At 44.2% G+C, this 16,896-nt stretch overlaps 1 protein-coding gene across 2 annotated transcripts in view; it reads right to left on the minus strand.

The window, feature by feature from the left end:
• SLC25A17 (solute carrier family 25 member 17) overlaps positions 1-16,896 on the minus strand; it is a 132,956-nt gene that overhangs the window by 57,323 nt on the left and 58,737 nt on the right. For both annotated transcript variants that reach the window (XM_073644164.1, XM_073644165.1), the window contains one exon: positions 3,316-3,382. In XM_073644164.1, coding sequence (XP_073500265.1) covers positions 3,316-3,382 — 67 coding nt within the window. The remainder of the gene's footprint in view (positions 1-3,315; positions 3,383-16,896) is intronic.

Raw genomic sequence — 16,896 nt, forward strand, 5'->3', positions numbered from 1 at the left:
AAGGATTAAAAGCATTACCTTCGTTTTTGGCCATTTTTTTTCTAAGAAAAGTCAACTTTTTTAAATGTCCAAAATAAAAAAGTTCTGCAATTTTTGCTATTTAACCCCTTTACCTCTGAAGGTGGTTTGCACGTTAATGACCAGGAAAATTTTTACAATTCTGACCACTGTCATTTTATGAGGTAACTCTGGAACGCTTCAACGGATCCCACGGATTCTGAGTCTGTTTTTTCGTGACATATTGTACTTCATGATAGTGGTAAAATTTGTTCGATATGACTGGCCTTTATTTGTGAAAAAAATCAGAAATTTGGCAAAAATTTTGAAAATTTCACAATTTACATCATCAGCATAATTTACTTTACATCAGCACAATTTTGGAACCAATTTTTTTTTTTTCGTTAGGAAGCTATAAGGGTTAAAAGTTGACCAGTGATTTCTCATTTTTACAATAAAATTTACAAAACCATTTTTTTAGGGACCACATCACATTTGAAGTGACTTTGAGGGGCCTTTGTGACCGAACATACCCAAAAGTGACACCATTATAAAAACTGCACCCCTCAAGGTGCTGAAAACCACAATCAAGAAGTTTATTAACCCTTCAGGTGCTTCACAGGAATTTTTTGAATGTGGAAGAAAACAATGAACATTTAACTTATTTCACAAATGTTACTTTAGACCCTTTTTTTTTATTTTTGCAAGGGTAACAGGAAAAAATGTACCCCAAAATCTGTTGCGTAATTTCTCCATACCCCATATGTGGAGAAAAAACACTTTTTGGGCACACAGCAGGGCTCGGAAGGGAAGGAGCAGCATTTGACTTTTTGAATGTAAAATTTGCTTGAATAATTAGCGGACGCCATGTCGTGTTTGAAGAGCCCCTGATGTGCCTAAACAGTGGAAACCCCCCACAAGTTACACCATTTTGGAAACTAGACCCCTCAGGGTACTTCTCTAGATGTGTGGTGAGCACCTTGAACCCACAGGTGCTTTACAGAAGTTTATAACGTAGAGCCATGAAAAGAAAATCAAACTTTTTCCACAAAAATTATCTTTTAGCTCCAAATTTTTTATTTTCACAAGGGTAAGAGGAGAAAATGGACCCCAAAACTGTTGTGCAATATCTCCTGAGTAAGCAGATACCCCATAAGTGGGGAAAATACACTGTTTGTGCCCATGGCAGGGTTCAGAAGTGAAGGAGCACGGTGTGACTTTTTGAACGCAAAATTGGCTGCAATCGAGTGCGGACGCCATATCGCGTTTGGAGAGCCCCTGATGCGCCTAAACAGTGGAAACCCCCCACAAGTGACACCATTTTGGAAACTAGACCCCTCAAGGATTTTATCAAGGGGTATAATGAACATTTTGAACCCAGAGGTACGACACAGAATTAGATTACATTAGGTCATCATATTGAATAAGTTGTCATTACTCTTGAGCACAAGTGCTCGCTACTTGAGTTTGCATAGGGTACTCAGGTATGACATGCACAAGTCCCCACCCCGCATGTTCCACGGTTGTTAGGCACCCAAAAAAAAACATGCAGGGATTGCCCGTTCATGGCAGGCAATCCGCGCATGTTTTTTTTGGCTGTATAACAGCCGCAAAACATATGGGGCGGAGACTCGAACATGTCACTCGAGCATCCGATGCAAACTCAAGTAGCGAGCACTTGCGCTCAACACTAGTCGCCATATCGTCATTATTTTCTCTTTACTTTTGAAAAAATCCTAACCCCAGCACAACCCTGACCCCATCCCGAGGGATCCATTCACTATAATGAGGCAGCAGAGTTACTCTGGACTCCGTCTGGCCTATGTTCAGTGGTGTCCTTTTCAGAGGTGCACAAAACTGTGGTTGACTGCACTTTTATGTACGCCTAAAAAGACGGACTCTGCTGGATCATAGGCCAGAACAGCGTCCACAGTGCCTCTATCTGCCTCATTAGAGGGAATCTTCCGCCGGGGGTTTCATCTGAATCACATATTTCAGAGATTTACACGGAAACCCCGGTGTAAGCACTCAGCGCAGAATACATGTGAGCCAAGCCTTACTGCGATCTTTGGGATGCAGAATGAACAAATCAGCAGCAGGTGAAGAATTGGTTTCATTCATTTTTTACGCCGTTCCTCGTTCGGTATAAGTGATTAGATGACTTTATTCTTCGGGTCAGTAAGTTTATAGCGGTAGCAGATTTATATATTTTTTTTAATTTTTTGGCGCTTTAACACAATAAAAACTATTTCATAGAAAAATTTTTTTTTTTGCATCGCTATATTCTTAGAGCTATTAATTTGTTATTTTTCGGCTGATGGAGCTGTATGGTGGCTTGTTTTTTGCGGGACAAGATGAAGCTTTCAGCGGTGCCATGTTTATTTACGTTCGTCTTTTTATTCCATTTTTTGTTTGGCAGTATGATGATAAAAAACAAAGCAAAAAACGATTATCTTTTTTTACAGTGTTCATTAAAGGGGTTAACTAGTGGGACAGTTTTATAGGTCAGGTCGTTCTGGACGCCGCGATACCAAATATGTGTACTTTTGTTTTATTTTATTTTTTTTCATAATATTTATTTATTGGTGCAGTATATTTTAATTTTTTGTTTAAATATTTTTTACTATTTTTTTTCCACTTTCTGACACTTTTATACTTTGTCCCACTATGGGACTTTCATTTTTTGCAGGCTGATCGCTTGTATAGCATAAGGATGCAACAGCATCCTTGTGCTATGCAGGCTGTCAGCTCTGCACTGGCACAAGTTAGATAGACCGTGCATTGAACAAAAAACTTTCTAAGTTCCTGATGCCTGGTGACACGGATGTCGTCATGACGACATCGGATCACCATGGCAACAATCAGGGCCCCGTGCTGAAAGCGTGGGGTCTCCGATCCAAGGTAATAGGGGTGCTCTTACCTCTGCTTGCCCTGGAAATGTTGCGATCGACTTAGATCGCAGCATTTCTCGGGTTAATGTGCCGGGAGCGGTGCGGGACCCCTCCTGGCACATAGTACTGGTTGTCAGCTGTTAGAATCAGCGGACACGCGGCGGCGATCACGCCCGCACAATCTGTGTGCGGGCCCGATCGCCGGTCAGTAATAGTACGGCCCTGGACAATAAGGCCCTGTGCACAGGGACGTAATATTACTGACAATGTCATAAACTGGTTAAAATCATGCCTCCACCAACAGACTCATTTTATAGTCAAAGGGTCTAAAAGGATTTGCTGGTAGCACTTTCTCTATTAAAGTTCCTTTACAAACAATATCAATAATGCCAGATACAATAGAGTCCGAGATGCATTTTGTACTTACAGTCCCTCCTCTTTAATAATTTCCATCAATACAGCAGGAGTGCTACGAGATTTCCTTTTTTCATCCACTAAGTAAAACATAATAAGCAAGTGGTTTAGAAAATGACAAAATTCCAAGACATCATTACCTTTTTTTTTTATTTTTTTTAAACAAAACATGCTTTGAGGCAGTTAAAGAAGCAGTTCCACTAACACTTTTATTGTTTACATGTGTGTGTGTATGTATTAATACATCCACCTACTGCCGCTCTTTCCGGTGTCCACCTCTGTTGTTCAGCTCTTCTAAATGACGTCACAGCATTTCAGACTCTCTGGGTCACACTGCGCTCAGGGACCTGGAAGTGAGTTTTACAACGTAATCCTAAAGAGCGTCAGAAAGAGGCACCATAAGCTTTCATTGTAACTGCGAGTTCCGGCTCACGCCTGCAGGTCTCATTTGCAGTGATGTCACTGAGAAGAGCAGAAGAACGGTGTTGGACTCCGGAGAGAGCAGCAGTAGGTGAGTATACTAACACACTCACACTGCATTACATGCACATAAACAGTGGTTTGAAAAAGTATTAGCCCCCTTCCTGATTTCTTATTCTTTTGCATGTTTGTCAAACTTAAATGTTTCAGATTACAAAACAAATTAAAATATTAGACAAAGATAACACAAGTAAACACAAAATGCAGTTTTTAAATGAAGGTCTTTAATATTAAGGGAAAAATAAATCCAAACCTACAGGGCCCGGTGTGAAAAAGTGATTGCCCCCCTCCCACTTAAAACATTAACTGTGGTTTATCACATATCTGGGAAGCAGAGTTCAATTTCCCTAGCCTCACACAGGCCTGATTACTGCCACACCTGTTCTCAATCAAGAAATCACTTAAATAGGACCTGCCTGACAAAGTGAAGTAGACCAAAAGCTAGACATCATGCTGAGATCCAAAGAAATTCAGGAACAAATGAGGAGCAAAGTAATTGATAGCCATCTGTCTTGAAAAGGTTATAAAGTTATTTCTAAAGCTTTGGGACATCAGCAAACTACATTGAGAGCCATTATCCACAAACATGGACACGCAAAAACACAGGACAGTTATGAACCTTCACAGGAGTGGCCAGCTGACCAAAATTACCCGAAGAGCACAGCGAGGACTCATGCAAGAGGTCACAAAAAAAACACCACCACCCAAAAAACTATAGGCCTCACTTGCCTAAGTTAAGGTAAGTGTTCATGACTCCAACATATGAAAGATACTGGGCAAAAATGGCATGCATGGCAGAATTCCAAGACGAAAACGACTGCTGAGCAATAAGAACATAAAGACTCATCTCAGTTTTGCCAGAAAACATCTAGATGATCGCCAAGACTTTTGGGAGCATACTCTGGTGAACTGAAAAGACAAAAGTTGAACCTTTTGGAAGGTACATGTCCCATTACATCTGGTGTAGAAGTAACACAGCATTTCAGAAAAGGAACATCATACCAACAGTAAAATATGGTGGTGGTAGGGTGATGGTCTGTGACTGTTTTTCAGCTTCATGACCTGGAAGACTTGCTGGGATAAATGGAACCATGAATTATGCTGTCTACCAAAAAATCCTGAAGGAGAATGTCCAGCCATCTGTTCGTGACCTCAAGCTGAAGCGCACGAGTGACCTAGACAAAGTCCTGACCTTAAAAATGCGGTTCATGCTTGGAAACTCTCCAATGTGGCTGAATAACAACAATTTTGCAAAGATGAGTGGGGCAAAATTTCTCCAGAGCATTGTTAAAGACTCATTGCCAGTTATCGCCAACGCTTGATTGCAGTTGTTGCTGCTAAGGGTGGCCCAACCAGTTATTAAGTTTAGGGGACAATCACTTTTCACATAGGGCCTTGTAGGTTTGGATTTCTTTTTCCCTTAATAATAAAGACCTTCCTTTAAAAACTGCATTATGTGTCTACTTGTGTCATCTTTGTCTAACATTTAAATTTGTTCTGTAATCTGAAACATTTAAGTGTGACACATATGCAAAAGAATAAGAAATCAGGAAGGGGGCAAACACTTTTTCACACCACTGTACACACATTTAGACAATAAAAATGTTAGTGGGAGACGGGAATGCTTCTCTAATTGGCATCTCCTTTCTGTCTTGTGACATTTTTTAAGACATTTTAATTGGGATTGAATGAGTTTATTGGCGAAAGCTAATTGATATGTTCAGTGTGGGTTTCATACAAAAGAACCTGATAAACTACAGGGCAGGACAGTGGCTAAATGTAAAAATGAATATTCATGAGCAGTAAATATGGTTAAGAACCGAAGATAAAATGTAGGGGGATAAAAGTTCCACATAGTGGAAGTTACAATTCTGACATTTCACAAAGCCAATAAGTTAATGTAAAACACAGACCAGGACACCTAACAATTTATAGTTGTCAAATAAAAACTCAGTTTACAATGGCTGTTTGTGGGGTTTGGCCGATTCACTTATCTTACCCAAGTAGACCAAGCCAATTTGAAAGGAGTGTCTCAAAAGATATGAAATGGCAGCAGAAACCGTAATTAAAATAAATGAATATATATATATAATATATATATATATATATATATATATATATATATATATATATATATATATATTTATTTAACAGGAAAGCAATAATATTATTATTAATTATTATTATTATCATTGCTTTCCTGTTAAATCTCAAGCAGCTCCAGCATATATACTGGCATCACTGCTGCAGCCAGTGAAAGGCTGCAGTGGTCATAGTCCTGCACAGCAAGTCACATCTGCAGGCATGCAAATAAAGAGCAGCAGAGGACCACAAGAGCATTGGCAATGTATTGGTGGGTGATTTAACAGAACATTTGCCTAAAGGTAAGGCAATATTATAACAAAAATATGATCAAATAATAAGCACAAGTCACCTTTTCAATCCCACTCTGTTAAACCGCAACTTATGTGGCACCCACTGGTGCTGCAGCTGTTCATGTAATGTACATTATTTACTAGACCGCTGCTGCCAATCTCGTCATATGTGTCAACGTTAGCACAAGGCACACAATCAAATGTGACCCTAGAAAACTACTTTAGCAGACAATTAACCCCTTAATGCTGAAACCAGTTTTCATCTTCTTGATCAGGCCAAATTTTTCAATTCTGACAAATGTAATTTTATGTGGTAATAACTCTAGAAAGCTTCAACATATCCCAGTGATTCTGAGAATGTTTTGTTTCATGACACGTTGTACTTTATGTTAGGGATAAATTAAGGTGGATATGATTTGCGTTTAAGTATAAAAAAATTGGACATTTGATGAAAATTTTGCAAAAAAAATGGCAATTCTACGAACTTTGATGACTTTAAAACAAATAGTCATACCACTAAGAGTAATTAATTTACATCAGCATCATTTTTAAACTTTTTTGGTTAGAAATGTAGAAGGTAAAAAGTTTAGCAGCAATTTTTCATTTTTCCAACAGTTTACAAAACCTATTTTATTAGGGACCACTTCACATTTAAAGTGACTTTTAGGGGCCTATATGTCAGAAAACTCCCAAAAGTGACACTAGTTTAAAAACAGCACCAGTCAAGGTATTCAAAACCACATTAAGGAAGTTTGTTAAGCCTTCAGGTGCTTCACAGAAATTAAAACAAAGTAAGAAAAAAATACAAATGTGTTATTTTCCACCTTAATGTTGCTTTAGACTCAATTTTTTCATTTTTACAAGGGTAACAGGTGAAAATGGACCATACAATTTGTGCAATTGCTCCCGAGTATAACGATACCCGATATTTGGCCGAAAACTATTGTTTGGGCACACGGCAGGTTTCGGAAGAAAATGGAGCGATATTTGAATTTTGGCTTAAATAGATTGCGGACATCATGTTACATTTGCCAAACCACAGAGACTTCATCTATGTGTGTGGTGAGCATCCTACACCCACAGGTGCTTCACAGAATTTTATGACATTGGAACATGAAAATTAAACATTACATTCCCCCCCCCACACACACACACAAAATTGTTGTTTTAGCCTCACATTTTTCATTTCCAAAGAGTAACAAGATAAAATGGACCAAAACATTAGTTGGGCAGTTTCTCATGAGCATAGCTATACCTAATATGTGGTCAGAAACTATTGATTGGACACATGGCAGGGCTCGGAAGGGAAAGAAAGACATTTGATTTTTGGAGTGCCACTTTGGCTTGAATATATTGCAGATGTCATATCCCAATTGAAGAACCCCTGATATGCCAAAACTGCACCCCCATCATCCCCCACACACACATTTAATCCCATGTTGCAAGGCATTCATCTAGTGGTATGGTGAGAATCTTGAACCCACAGGTGCTTCATAGAATTTTATAACATTGGGATGTGAAAATGAAAAATTATTATTTTTTCTTTTAAAAAAAAAGTTGGCTTTTGCCCCAAATTTTTAATTTTTACAAGTATAAAAGGAGAAATTGCATAACAAATGGTGGGGTCAGTTTTTTCCCTTGAGTATGACGATATCTCATATCTAGTCGGAATCTACTGTTTGTGCACACGGCAGGACTTGGAAGGGAAGAATGCCATTTGACATTTGGAGCACAATTTTTGCTAGAATAGAATTTGAACACCATGTCACATTTGGGGAGTACCTGAGATACCCAAACAGCAGAAACCCCTTACAAGTGACTCCATTTTGGAAACTACATTTCTCAAGGAATTCATCTATGGGTGCATTGAGAATTTGAAGACCACAGTTAATTCACAGAATTGTATAACATTGGACTGTGAAAATGAAAAATTACCATTTTTTCCACTAAAATGTTGCTTTAGCCCAAATTTTTAATTTTCAAAAGGGCTAATAGGATAAAATGGATGGAACAATTTGTTAAACAATTTCTCCTGAGTACAACAATATACCATATGTGGTCGAAAACTATTTTTGAGGCACAGTGCAAAGCTCGGAAGGGAACGAGCGCCATATTGGAGTGCAGATTTTGCTGGAATGGGTTGTGGATGCCATGTCACATTGGCAGAGCCCCCAAGGTGCCAGAACAGCAGACCCCCCATTTAAGCGACCCCATTTTACAAATTACATGCCTTAATGAATTCACCTAGGGGTGCAGTGAGCATATTGACTCTACAAGTGTTCCACAGAATTTTATTTCACTGACTGGTGAAGAAAAAATAATTCTATCTTTACCACTAAAATTTTGTTTTAGCCCAAGATTTTAAATTTTCACAAGGGAAAATAGGTAAAAATGGCACCATAATTTGTTACACAATGTCTCCTGAATGTGGCAATTCCCCATATGTGGCAGTACAACACAGTTTGGCCACACAGCAGTGCACGGGAGAGAAAGCGCGCTCTTTGACTTGGAGCACAGATTTGCCTAGAATAGTTTGTGGACTCCATATGCAGAGACACCAAGTGCCAGAACAGTAGAAACTCTGCTCATGTGACCCCATTTTGAAAATTGCATCTCTTTGGGAATTCATCTACAGGTGCAGTGACGATTTTGACTCCATAGGTGCTTCCCAGAAACAAGCAGCAGACACTGCAGAGTGAAAATTGCAAATATGCCTACTCATTCTGTCCCATACATTGTGCCCAGCTTGTGCTTCTGGAGACATACACCCCATAAATTGTTAAATTGGTTCTCCTCACTACAGCATTGCCATACATGTGGATGCTAACTCCAGTTTTAAGCACATTATGGGGCTCAGAAGAAAGGGGGGTGCTTGGATTCGGGATCAGACTGTGGTAACAGACCCCGATCGGCATAATCAGAAAGTTTTTCTAGAATAAAGAGAAAAGAACTGTTGTGTGCATCATGAACTGATGCTTTTTATTTGATTTCTTGTCAGAGAAATCTGTAAAAAAAAAAAAATAGAATTAAGCTTACCGGTAATTCGGTTTCTAATAACCCTCCATGACAGCACCAAAGAATGAGGATGTCACCCCACCCTAATAGGGACAGGAAACACAAAGAGATCAAATAGCCCCTCCCTCATCATCCCTCCAGTGTTTTTATAAAGGACCACACAAGCATGGATGCTTCAAATTATATTTATTCTTATTCAAATTAAATGATTTTTTGGTTAACCAAGCCAGGGAGGGAAATACCCGTGCTGTCGTGGAGGGTAATTAGAAACCGAATTACCGGTAAGTCTAATTCTATTTTCTCCAATAACCCCCCACGACAGCACCAAAGGAGGATACCAAAGACTAATGTTAGGGAGGGACAACAGCCTGAAGCACTTTCCGCCCAAAGGCCAAGTATTTAATGGACATTAAATTAAGTTTGTAATGCTTGGTGAAGGTATGGACCGAGGACCAGATAGCTGCTCTACATATCTGTTCGAGGGAAGAGTTAGCTTTCTCTGCCCAGGAGACGGACATGGCTCTAGTAGAGCGCGCTTTCAGCTTCTCTGGTGGTGAGAGATTTTGGATCTGGTATGATTTTACAATTGCTTTCTTGGTCCAACTAGCAATGGTACTCTTTGAGACTTTCTTTCCTTTGTTTTGATCAGATGGCTGAATAAAGAGGTTCTGATCCTTTCTCCAGGCCTCTGTTTTTTGGAGGTAGTGAAGAACGACCCGCCTTACGTCCAAAGAATGGAATTCTTCTTCTCTTTTATTTCTCAGGTTCTGACAGAAGGAGGGCAGGATTATTTCCTGTGATCTATGAAAGTCTGAGACCACTTTTGGTAAGAAAGTTGGGTCCAGTTGCAGAATAATTCTATCATCCATAATTCTCAAATACGGGTCATTTACTGAGAAAGCCTGGATTTCTTCCACTCTCCTGGCCGTGGTAGTCGCTACTAAAAAAAGTTGTCTTCCAAGCTAACTTATCCAGCTCTATTGAGGCCAAAGGTTCAAACGGTGGTAGTATCAGACCTTTAAGGACAATATTGAGATCCCAGGAGGGAACGTGACTGATTAATCTGGGACTCAGACGAGCAGCTGCTGTCATGAACCTTTTTACCCATCGATGTTCAGCCAGGCTTTGGTCAAAATAGGCACTTAGCGCCGCGATTTGTACTTTGAGGGTGCTGGGTTTAAGGCCTTTTTCAGGATTGTGAACTCAGAAGCCAGGCTGCTAGATGGAGGTTCTCTGGATCTGGATGGAGTATTGGACCCTGATGGAGAAGGTTTTTGATTGCTGGCAGAATGAGGGGTCCTTCTATGCTTAGACTGTTTAGTGCACAGAACCAGCTCCTTTTTGGCCAAAGTGGAGCTATCAAGATTATCTTGACCTCCTCGGTCCTTATTTTCTGTAAGGTCTTGGGAAGCAATGGAATTGGGGGAAAGCATAAGTTAGATGGAAAAGCCACGGGTGAGCGAATGCATCTACCCCCCAAGCATACGTCGTCTGGATCTAGGGAGAAGTATTTTTCTGCCTTGGTATTTTGGCGTCTTGCAAAAAGGTCCACCTCCAGACGACCCCTTCGTCTGATCAGCATGTGGAAGATGTCTGAGTTCAGCTCCCATTAACCCGGATGGATATTCCTTCTGATCAGAAAATCGGCCTTGATGTTGTCTGAGCCTTTTAAGTGCAGACCTGATAAGGAATGAAGATATCTTTCGACCCAGAAGAATATTCTTGCTGAGATACCTTTTAGATTCTCATACCTTGTACTCCCTTCATAGTTAAGGTGAGCTACGGTAATCATGTTGTCCGAATAGACCACAATGATTGGAGCCGATATTTTGAGTGCCTCCTCCACTGCCTTTAATTCACGGAAGTTGGAGGATTGTCTGCTGGTCTCTTCTGTCCAGACACCTTGGAAGGGGGTCTGGGTGACTACTGCTCCCCATCCAGTCTTGCTGGCGTCTCTTGTAACTGTTGTTATCAGAGGGAACTGAGTCCATGGAACCCCTGTTCTTAGGTTTCTTGGGCTGAGCCACCATGACAGGGATGTCCTCACATAAATGAGGGATCATGATCTTCCTGTTTAGGGAGTCTGGGGATCCGTCCCGAGAATATAGGTTTGCAACACCCTGGTGTGAGCTTGAGCCCAAGCTACGGATTGGATGCAGGCTGTCATGGAGCCGAGGGCTGACATGGAAAATCTTAGGGATACCTTGTTTCGGGTCTTCAGATTAATTATCTTGGACCTCAAAAGTATCTGCTTACCCTTTGGTAAGAAGGAGGTTTGTCTGGCGGAGTCTAATAGAACATTCAGGAACGTTTTTTCTGTGGCAGGGACCAGGTCTGACTTTTGATGATTTATCAACCACCCTAGGGTGATCAGGATTTGGATTATCCTTTGCAGATCTTCCTGGAGTGATACTACCGAGTGACCTACTAGTAGGAAGTCGTTGAGGTAGGGAATGATGCAGATTTTCTCCTTCCTGATGGAAGCCACTACCTCTGACGTAATTTTGGTAAAAATTTGTGGTGCTGAGGGTATTCCGAATGGCAATACGTTGAATTGGAAATGTAGCATCTGATCCCCTTGAACCACTGCAAATCTTAGAAATTTCCGGTATGTTGGATGTATAGGGACGTGGTAGTATGCATCCTGTAAGTCGATGGTTGCCATCACATATTCTGGCCCTATAAAAGGTAACTGCTGATTTGATGGACTCCATCTTGAATTTTCAGTAGATGATGTATTGGTTTAAGGGTGTCAGATTATTATTCTGTAAGTGCCGTTTGTTTGTTTTTTATCATAAACAGACGTGAATAGTGGCCTGTGTGTGTTTCCATTTTTGAGACCGGTGAAATAGCTCCCAAGGATAGCAGGTTTCTTAGGCTGGACATCAGGGCGGTTTCTAATCTCAGGGAGGCTAAACGAGTTATTCTTACTTTCCTTGGCAGATATGAGGAGAATTTGATCTTCACCCCTTCTTGAATTGCTTTCAAGACCCATTGACTGGAGCAAATCTTTCGGCATTGAGGAAGGTATTTCGTGATTCGTCCCCCTACTGCTATGGCATCACCGCTTCTGTTGTCAATGTCCTTTCGAGAAAAAAATATTTCTATCTTTCCCCCCTTTGGGGTAGCTCCATCGACAGGACTTCCCTTTCCTCTTGTACTGAGGATTCTGCTCCCGAGGGGGGCGAAAGGGTGTCTTCTTTTAGTGTCTGGATTCTGGCAAGGATTTCTTTTTATCAGAAGCCTTCTCCAGGAGGTCGTCAAGGGCCTGGCCAAACATATATTCTCCCCGGAAGGGAATAGAACAGAGTTTTACTTTGGAGGCCACATCACTGTTCCAAGATTTCAGCCATAGTGCTCGCCTTGTGGAGTTTGATAGGACTGCTGCCCTGGCGGTTACTCTCACAGATTCCGCTGAAGTAGCTGCAAGAAAGTCAGTGGCTTTCTGCAGTAAAGGTAGGGAAGCTTGTATCTATTCTCTGGGTGTGCCCATAGCTAGATGCTCTTCAAGTTGGTTGAGCCATCTTGACATGGATAGCGCAATACACGTGGAGACTACGTTTGTCTTCAGAAGGGCTGCTGATGTTTCCCAGGATTTTTTGAGAAGGCAGTCCATTTTGCAGTCCAGAGGATCCTTTAGTTGTGAGGAATCCTCAAATGGCCATGTTGCCTTTTTTGCAACTCTTGCCACTTGAACTTAGGTATCTCAGTCCAACATTTTGAGTTTCTTCATCTACCGGAAACCAAACTTTTAATTCTGTTGGTATATTCAGCAGTCTTTCCTGATTTTCCCCTTCGTCCATGATAAAGTACTGAATGTTTTTATGTATTGGAAAGTTTCTTTGCACATACAGCACACTTCCGGCTAGACTTATTTCCTGGTGCAGGATCCTTGTCCCCCTATAAAAGAGGGAGAATGGTATCAATTTTAACCTGCATCTAGGAAAAGGACCCCCAGTGGCAGTAACTTACTGGGACTGGAATCGCACTGGGCTCCGCAGACATGGAGAAGATAGATTCTCGACCATCCAGTGTATAGCATACAAGAAGGATTAGGTCCTACCTTAAGATGTCTTCTGTCCAGGGCTCTTATATAGGCGACTGGACTCCGCGCTCTCCCTCCTTCCCCAGGGGAAGGGAGTGGGGAAACTCCTCCCCCTTGGTCCAAGTGTGAAGCAGGAGCACCTGCGATCACCTGCAGTTTCCTCCTTTTTTTTTTTTTTATGGCCTTAATGTGTGTGCGCCGTATACGGACCGGCAGTAACTTCAGGGTCCCTGTTCCGGCGTACCACGTCACTTTCCAGCCATTCCTAGACTCTTGCATTCCAGGGTGGAACACAGACCAGAATTGACTTAATTCAGCAGTCCGCGTCACTTCCGGGATCCTGCACGCGTCTCCTCCGCTATGGAGTGTAACATACCTGGCGGCGTCCTTGCATAGTGGTCCATCTCCCACTGTGCAAGAGCGCGCACTTGATCTCCTGTCCAGAATGTCTCTCTGGCTTTCCTCCTTGCTGTCTGTTTGTCTGTTTTGGCTGCATAGGGCGACGCCCGCTGAACTTCCTGTTTCTTGTACCTGCTGCGGACACGCCCCTGTTGCACCTTCAGCCTATTGCTGTCCATCTTTGGGTATTTATACCACCTTCTTCCTCAAGATGGCGCCTGAGCATAGTGTTTCTTTCAGTGTGTGCTTGCACTCTGAAGGTGCCAGGTCCCGTTCTGTGTTCTCTTGTCTGCCTATCCTGGAGGCTGTATTTCCAGACCTGTCTGAACACGCTCCTAGCCTGTTCCTCCTGCCTTCTAGGGGCCGATTACCTAGACCTGTTCCTGTATCTTGTCTGACCTGTCTGAACACGCTCCTAGCCTGTTCCTCTCGCCTTCTAGGGGCTGATTACCTAGACCCGCTCCTGTATCTTGTCTGTCCTGTCTGAACACGCTCCTTGCCTGTTCGTCCTGCCTCTCTGGGGGCCGTATTCCCAGACCCGCTCCTGTATCCCGCTGCAGTGTCGGTCTCCTCCGTACACTCAGTTCCAGTCTGAACTCTCTCCTATCCTTTACCTGTTTTGCCTCTATGTCCGTTCCCTTCCTTTTTCTGCAGAGTCTGAACTCGTACCTAACTCCTGCTTGTTGTCTCTGTACTCCCGTTTGTGAGTTTGTGGTCCACTCGCTACTTCACTGCAAGTACCCTGTGGGTGTCTGGCTCTGCCTTTCCCTTCCTGTCTGTTCCGTGTGAACAGAGGCCTGTCCCCCCTACTCAGCCTAGCCTGCTCTGACTCCTTTGCTCACCGCTCCGGCGGTTCTAGCCTGCTCTGACTCCTTTGCTCACCGCTCCGGCGGTTCTAGTCTGCTCTGACTCCTTTGCTTACCGCTCCGGCGGTTCTAGCCTGCTCTGACTCCTTGCTCACTGCTCCGGCAGTCCTGTCCTGCCCTGCTTCTGCCCGCTGCTCCGGCAGTCCTGTCCTGCCCTGCTTCTGCCCGCTGCTCCGGCAGTCCTGTCCTGCCCTGCTTCTGCCCGCTGCTCCGGCAGTCCTGTCCTGCCCTGCTTCTGCCCGCTGCTCCGGCAGTCCTGTCCTGCCCTGCTTCTGCCCGCTGCTCCGGCAGTCCTGTCCTGCCCTGCTTCTGCCCGCTGCTCCGGCAGTCCTGTCCTGCCCTGCTTCTGCCCGCTGCTCCGGCAGTCCTGTCCTGCCCTGCTTCTGCCCGCTGCTCCGGCAGTCCTGTCCTGCCCTGCTTCTGCCCGCTGCTCCGGCAGTCCTGTCCTGCCCTGCTTGTGCTCGCTGCTCCTGCAGCCCTGTCCTGCTCTGTTCTTGCCCACCGCTTCGGGCGTTCCCTCTCTGCTGTGGTTGTCTACCGCATCTGCGGTTCTGTGACCCAGTCTGTACTGGGTCTTAACCTTTCTGTGCTCCAGCCCGTCCTTTCGGCCAGTACCTCCCTGCCTGCATACTCGCCTGTATCCACCCATCTGCATACCTGCCGTGTTTGCTTATATCCACCAGTCTGTGCCTGCCTAACCTGCCTGTTCCTGAGTCCCAGTGTGTACTGGGTCCTATCCCGCCTGTGTTCCTACCTGCTAGTGCCTCCCTGTCTGCACTCTAGCTGCGCTTGCCTTTACCCGCCTGCCTGCATACCAGTCGTGCCTGCCTATACCCTCCAGTCTGTGCGCCAGCCTAACCAGCCTGATCCAGTAATCCCTGTGTGGGTCAACCCCCGTGTCCGGAGTTTGACCTGGAGTAGCACCTGGTCCCTCTGCCCGGTTTCTCCCTGGTGCACTGGCGTCGTATGCCGTCGTGCCATCTTGGTCGGATCGGCCAGATACTTAGTCACGCCCCTCCAGGCACTCTCCGGTTCATGGTCCAGTGGAATCACTACAATCACACGCACACGCCGCTCAGCCCGGGCGTGTGCATAACAGCATGCTCAGGCCATGGTTCCCGTTGAGCCCCACGGCCTTCGCTCTCTGAGAAGTTTTCCAGCGACTACATGCATTAAAATAAATAAATAAAAAATTTTTTTTCCTTTAGCCGAGTTCCAGGCGAATTACACACCCGTCCAGATGGATCTATCTGCTCTCGTTCCTGCGGATCCGCTACGTTATTATGGGGATCCAAGACAAAGTCGTGCATTTGTGGAGCAATGCATGCTACACTTCAAGTTCTACCCTCTATGTTTTCCCACCGATCGGGTTAAGGTGGCATTCATTATGTCTTACCTGGCGGGTGATGCCTTGGAATGGATCAACCCCCTATATGAAACACAGGATCCGATCCTCCTGGACCTAATGGCCTTCCTGGTGGCCTTTCTAATGGTCTTCGATGATCCTAACCCGGAGGCTCCTGCTGAAGCTTCACTTCCCAATATCCCGGAGCAGCCCCAATGGGTAATGTGTGTGGGTAGCGCAATAGTCCTCCAGCCCAATGAGACTACTGCCCACCCAGAATCCTCACAGGGTGACTACGCTTTCCGGAATACTTCTCCCAACCTCAAGAGGCAGTCCAGACGTGCTAGACGTAGAGGCAAGCCGTCACGCCAGGGTCTGTCCTCCCTGAGACCTCCTGACCCCAACCTTGAAGTCCCTACTGAAGCTTCATCTCCCTGTATCCCGGAGAAGCCCCAACGGGTAATGTGCGTGGGTAGTGCACCAGTTCTCCTGCCCGAAGAGACTTCTGCCCATCCAGACTCCACACAGGAGAACTTCCTGCACCCGGCATCAGATGCTTCACCCACTTTAACCGGTGTGCATGTCCAAGGATGCTCCAAAGCTGTGGTTACCTCAGAGTCTGTGCACCTCTACTACCTGGCGGAGGACCCCCTGTTGCCTCCTGAATCCTCCGGGATACCACTCGATGACAAATGGAGAGAGACTTCTCTACACCCAGTACTCGATACTTTGTCCGCTTCGTCCTGTGAGCCTGACAATGGGTACCCCAAAGTGGTAGTTACCCCCGAGTCTCTACACCCCTCCGACCAGGCGGAGGACCTCCAGTTGTCTCCTGGACCCTTCGGGGTGCTACCTGGTAGCGAAAGGACAGAGACTCTCCTATACTCTGTACCTGATACCTCGCTCGCTTCGTCCAGTGAGTCCAACCTAGTGTACTCCGAAGCAGAGGTTACTCCTGAGTCTCTACACCCCTCCGACCAGGCGGAGGACCTCCAGTTGTCTACAGAACCCTTCGGGGTGCTACCTGGTAGCGAAAGGACAGAGACTCTCCTATACTCTGTACCTGATA

The sequence above is a fragment of the Phyllobates terribilis genome, unplaced genomic scaffold (genome assembly GCF_046119375.1).
Source record: "Phyllobates terribilis strain yellow unplaced genomic scaffold, ASM4611937v1 Scaffold_8__6_contigs__length_399053987, whole genome shotgun sequence".
NCBI classification, from domain to species: Eukaryota; Metazoa; Chordata; class Amphibia; order Anura; family Dendrobatidae; genus Phyllobates; species Phyllobates terribilis.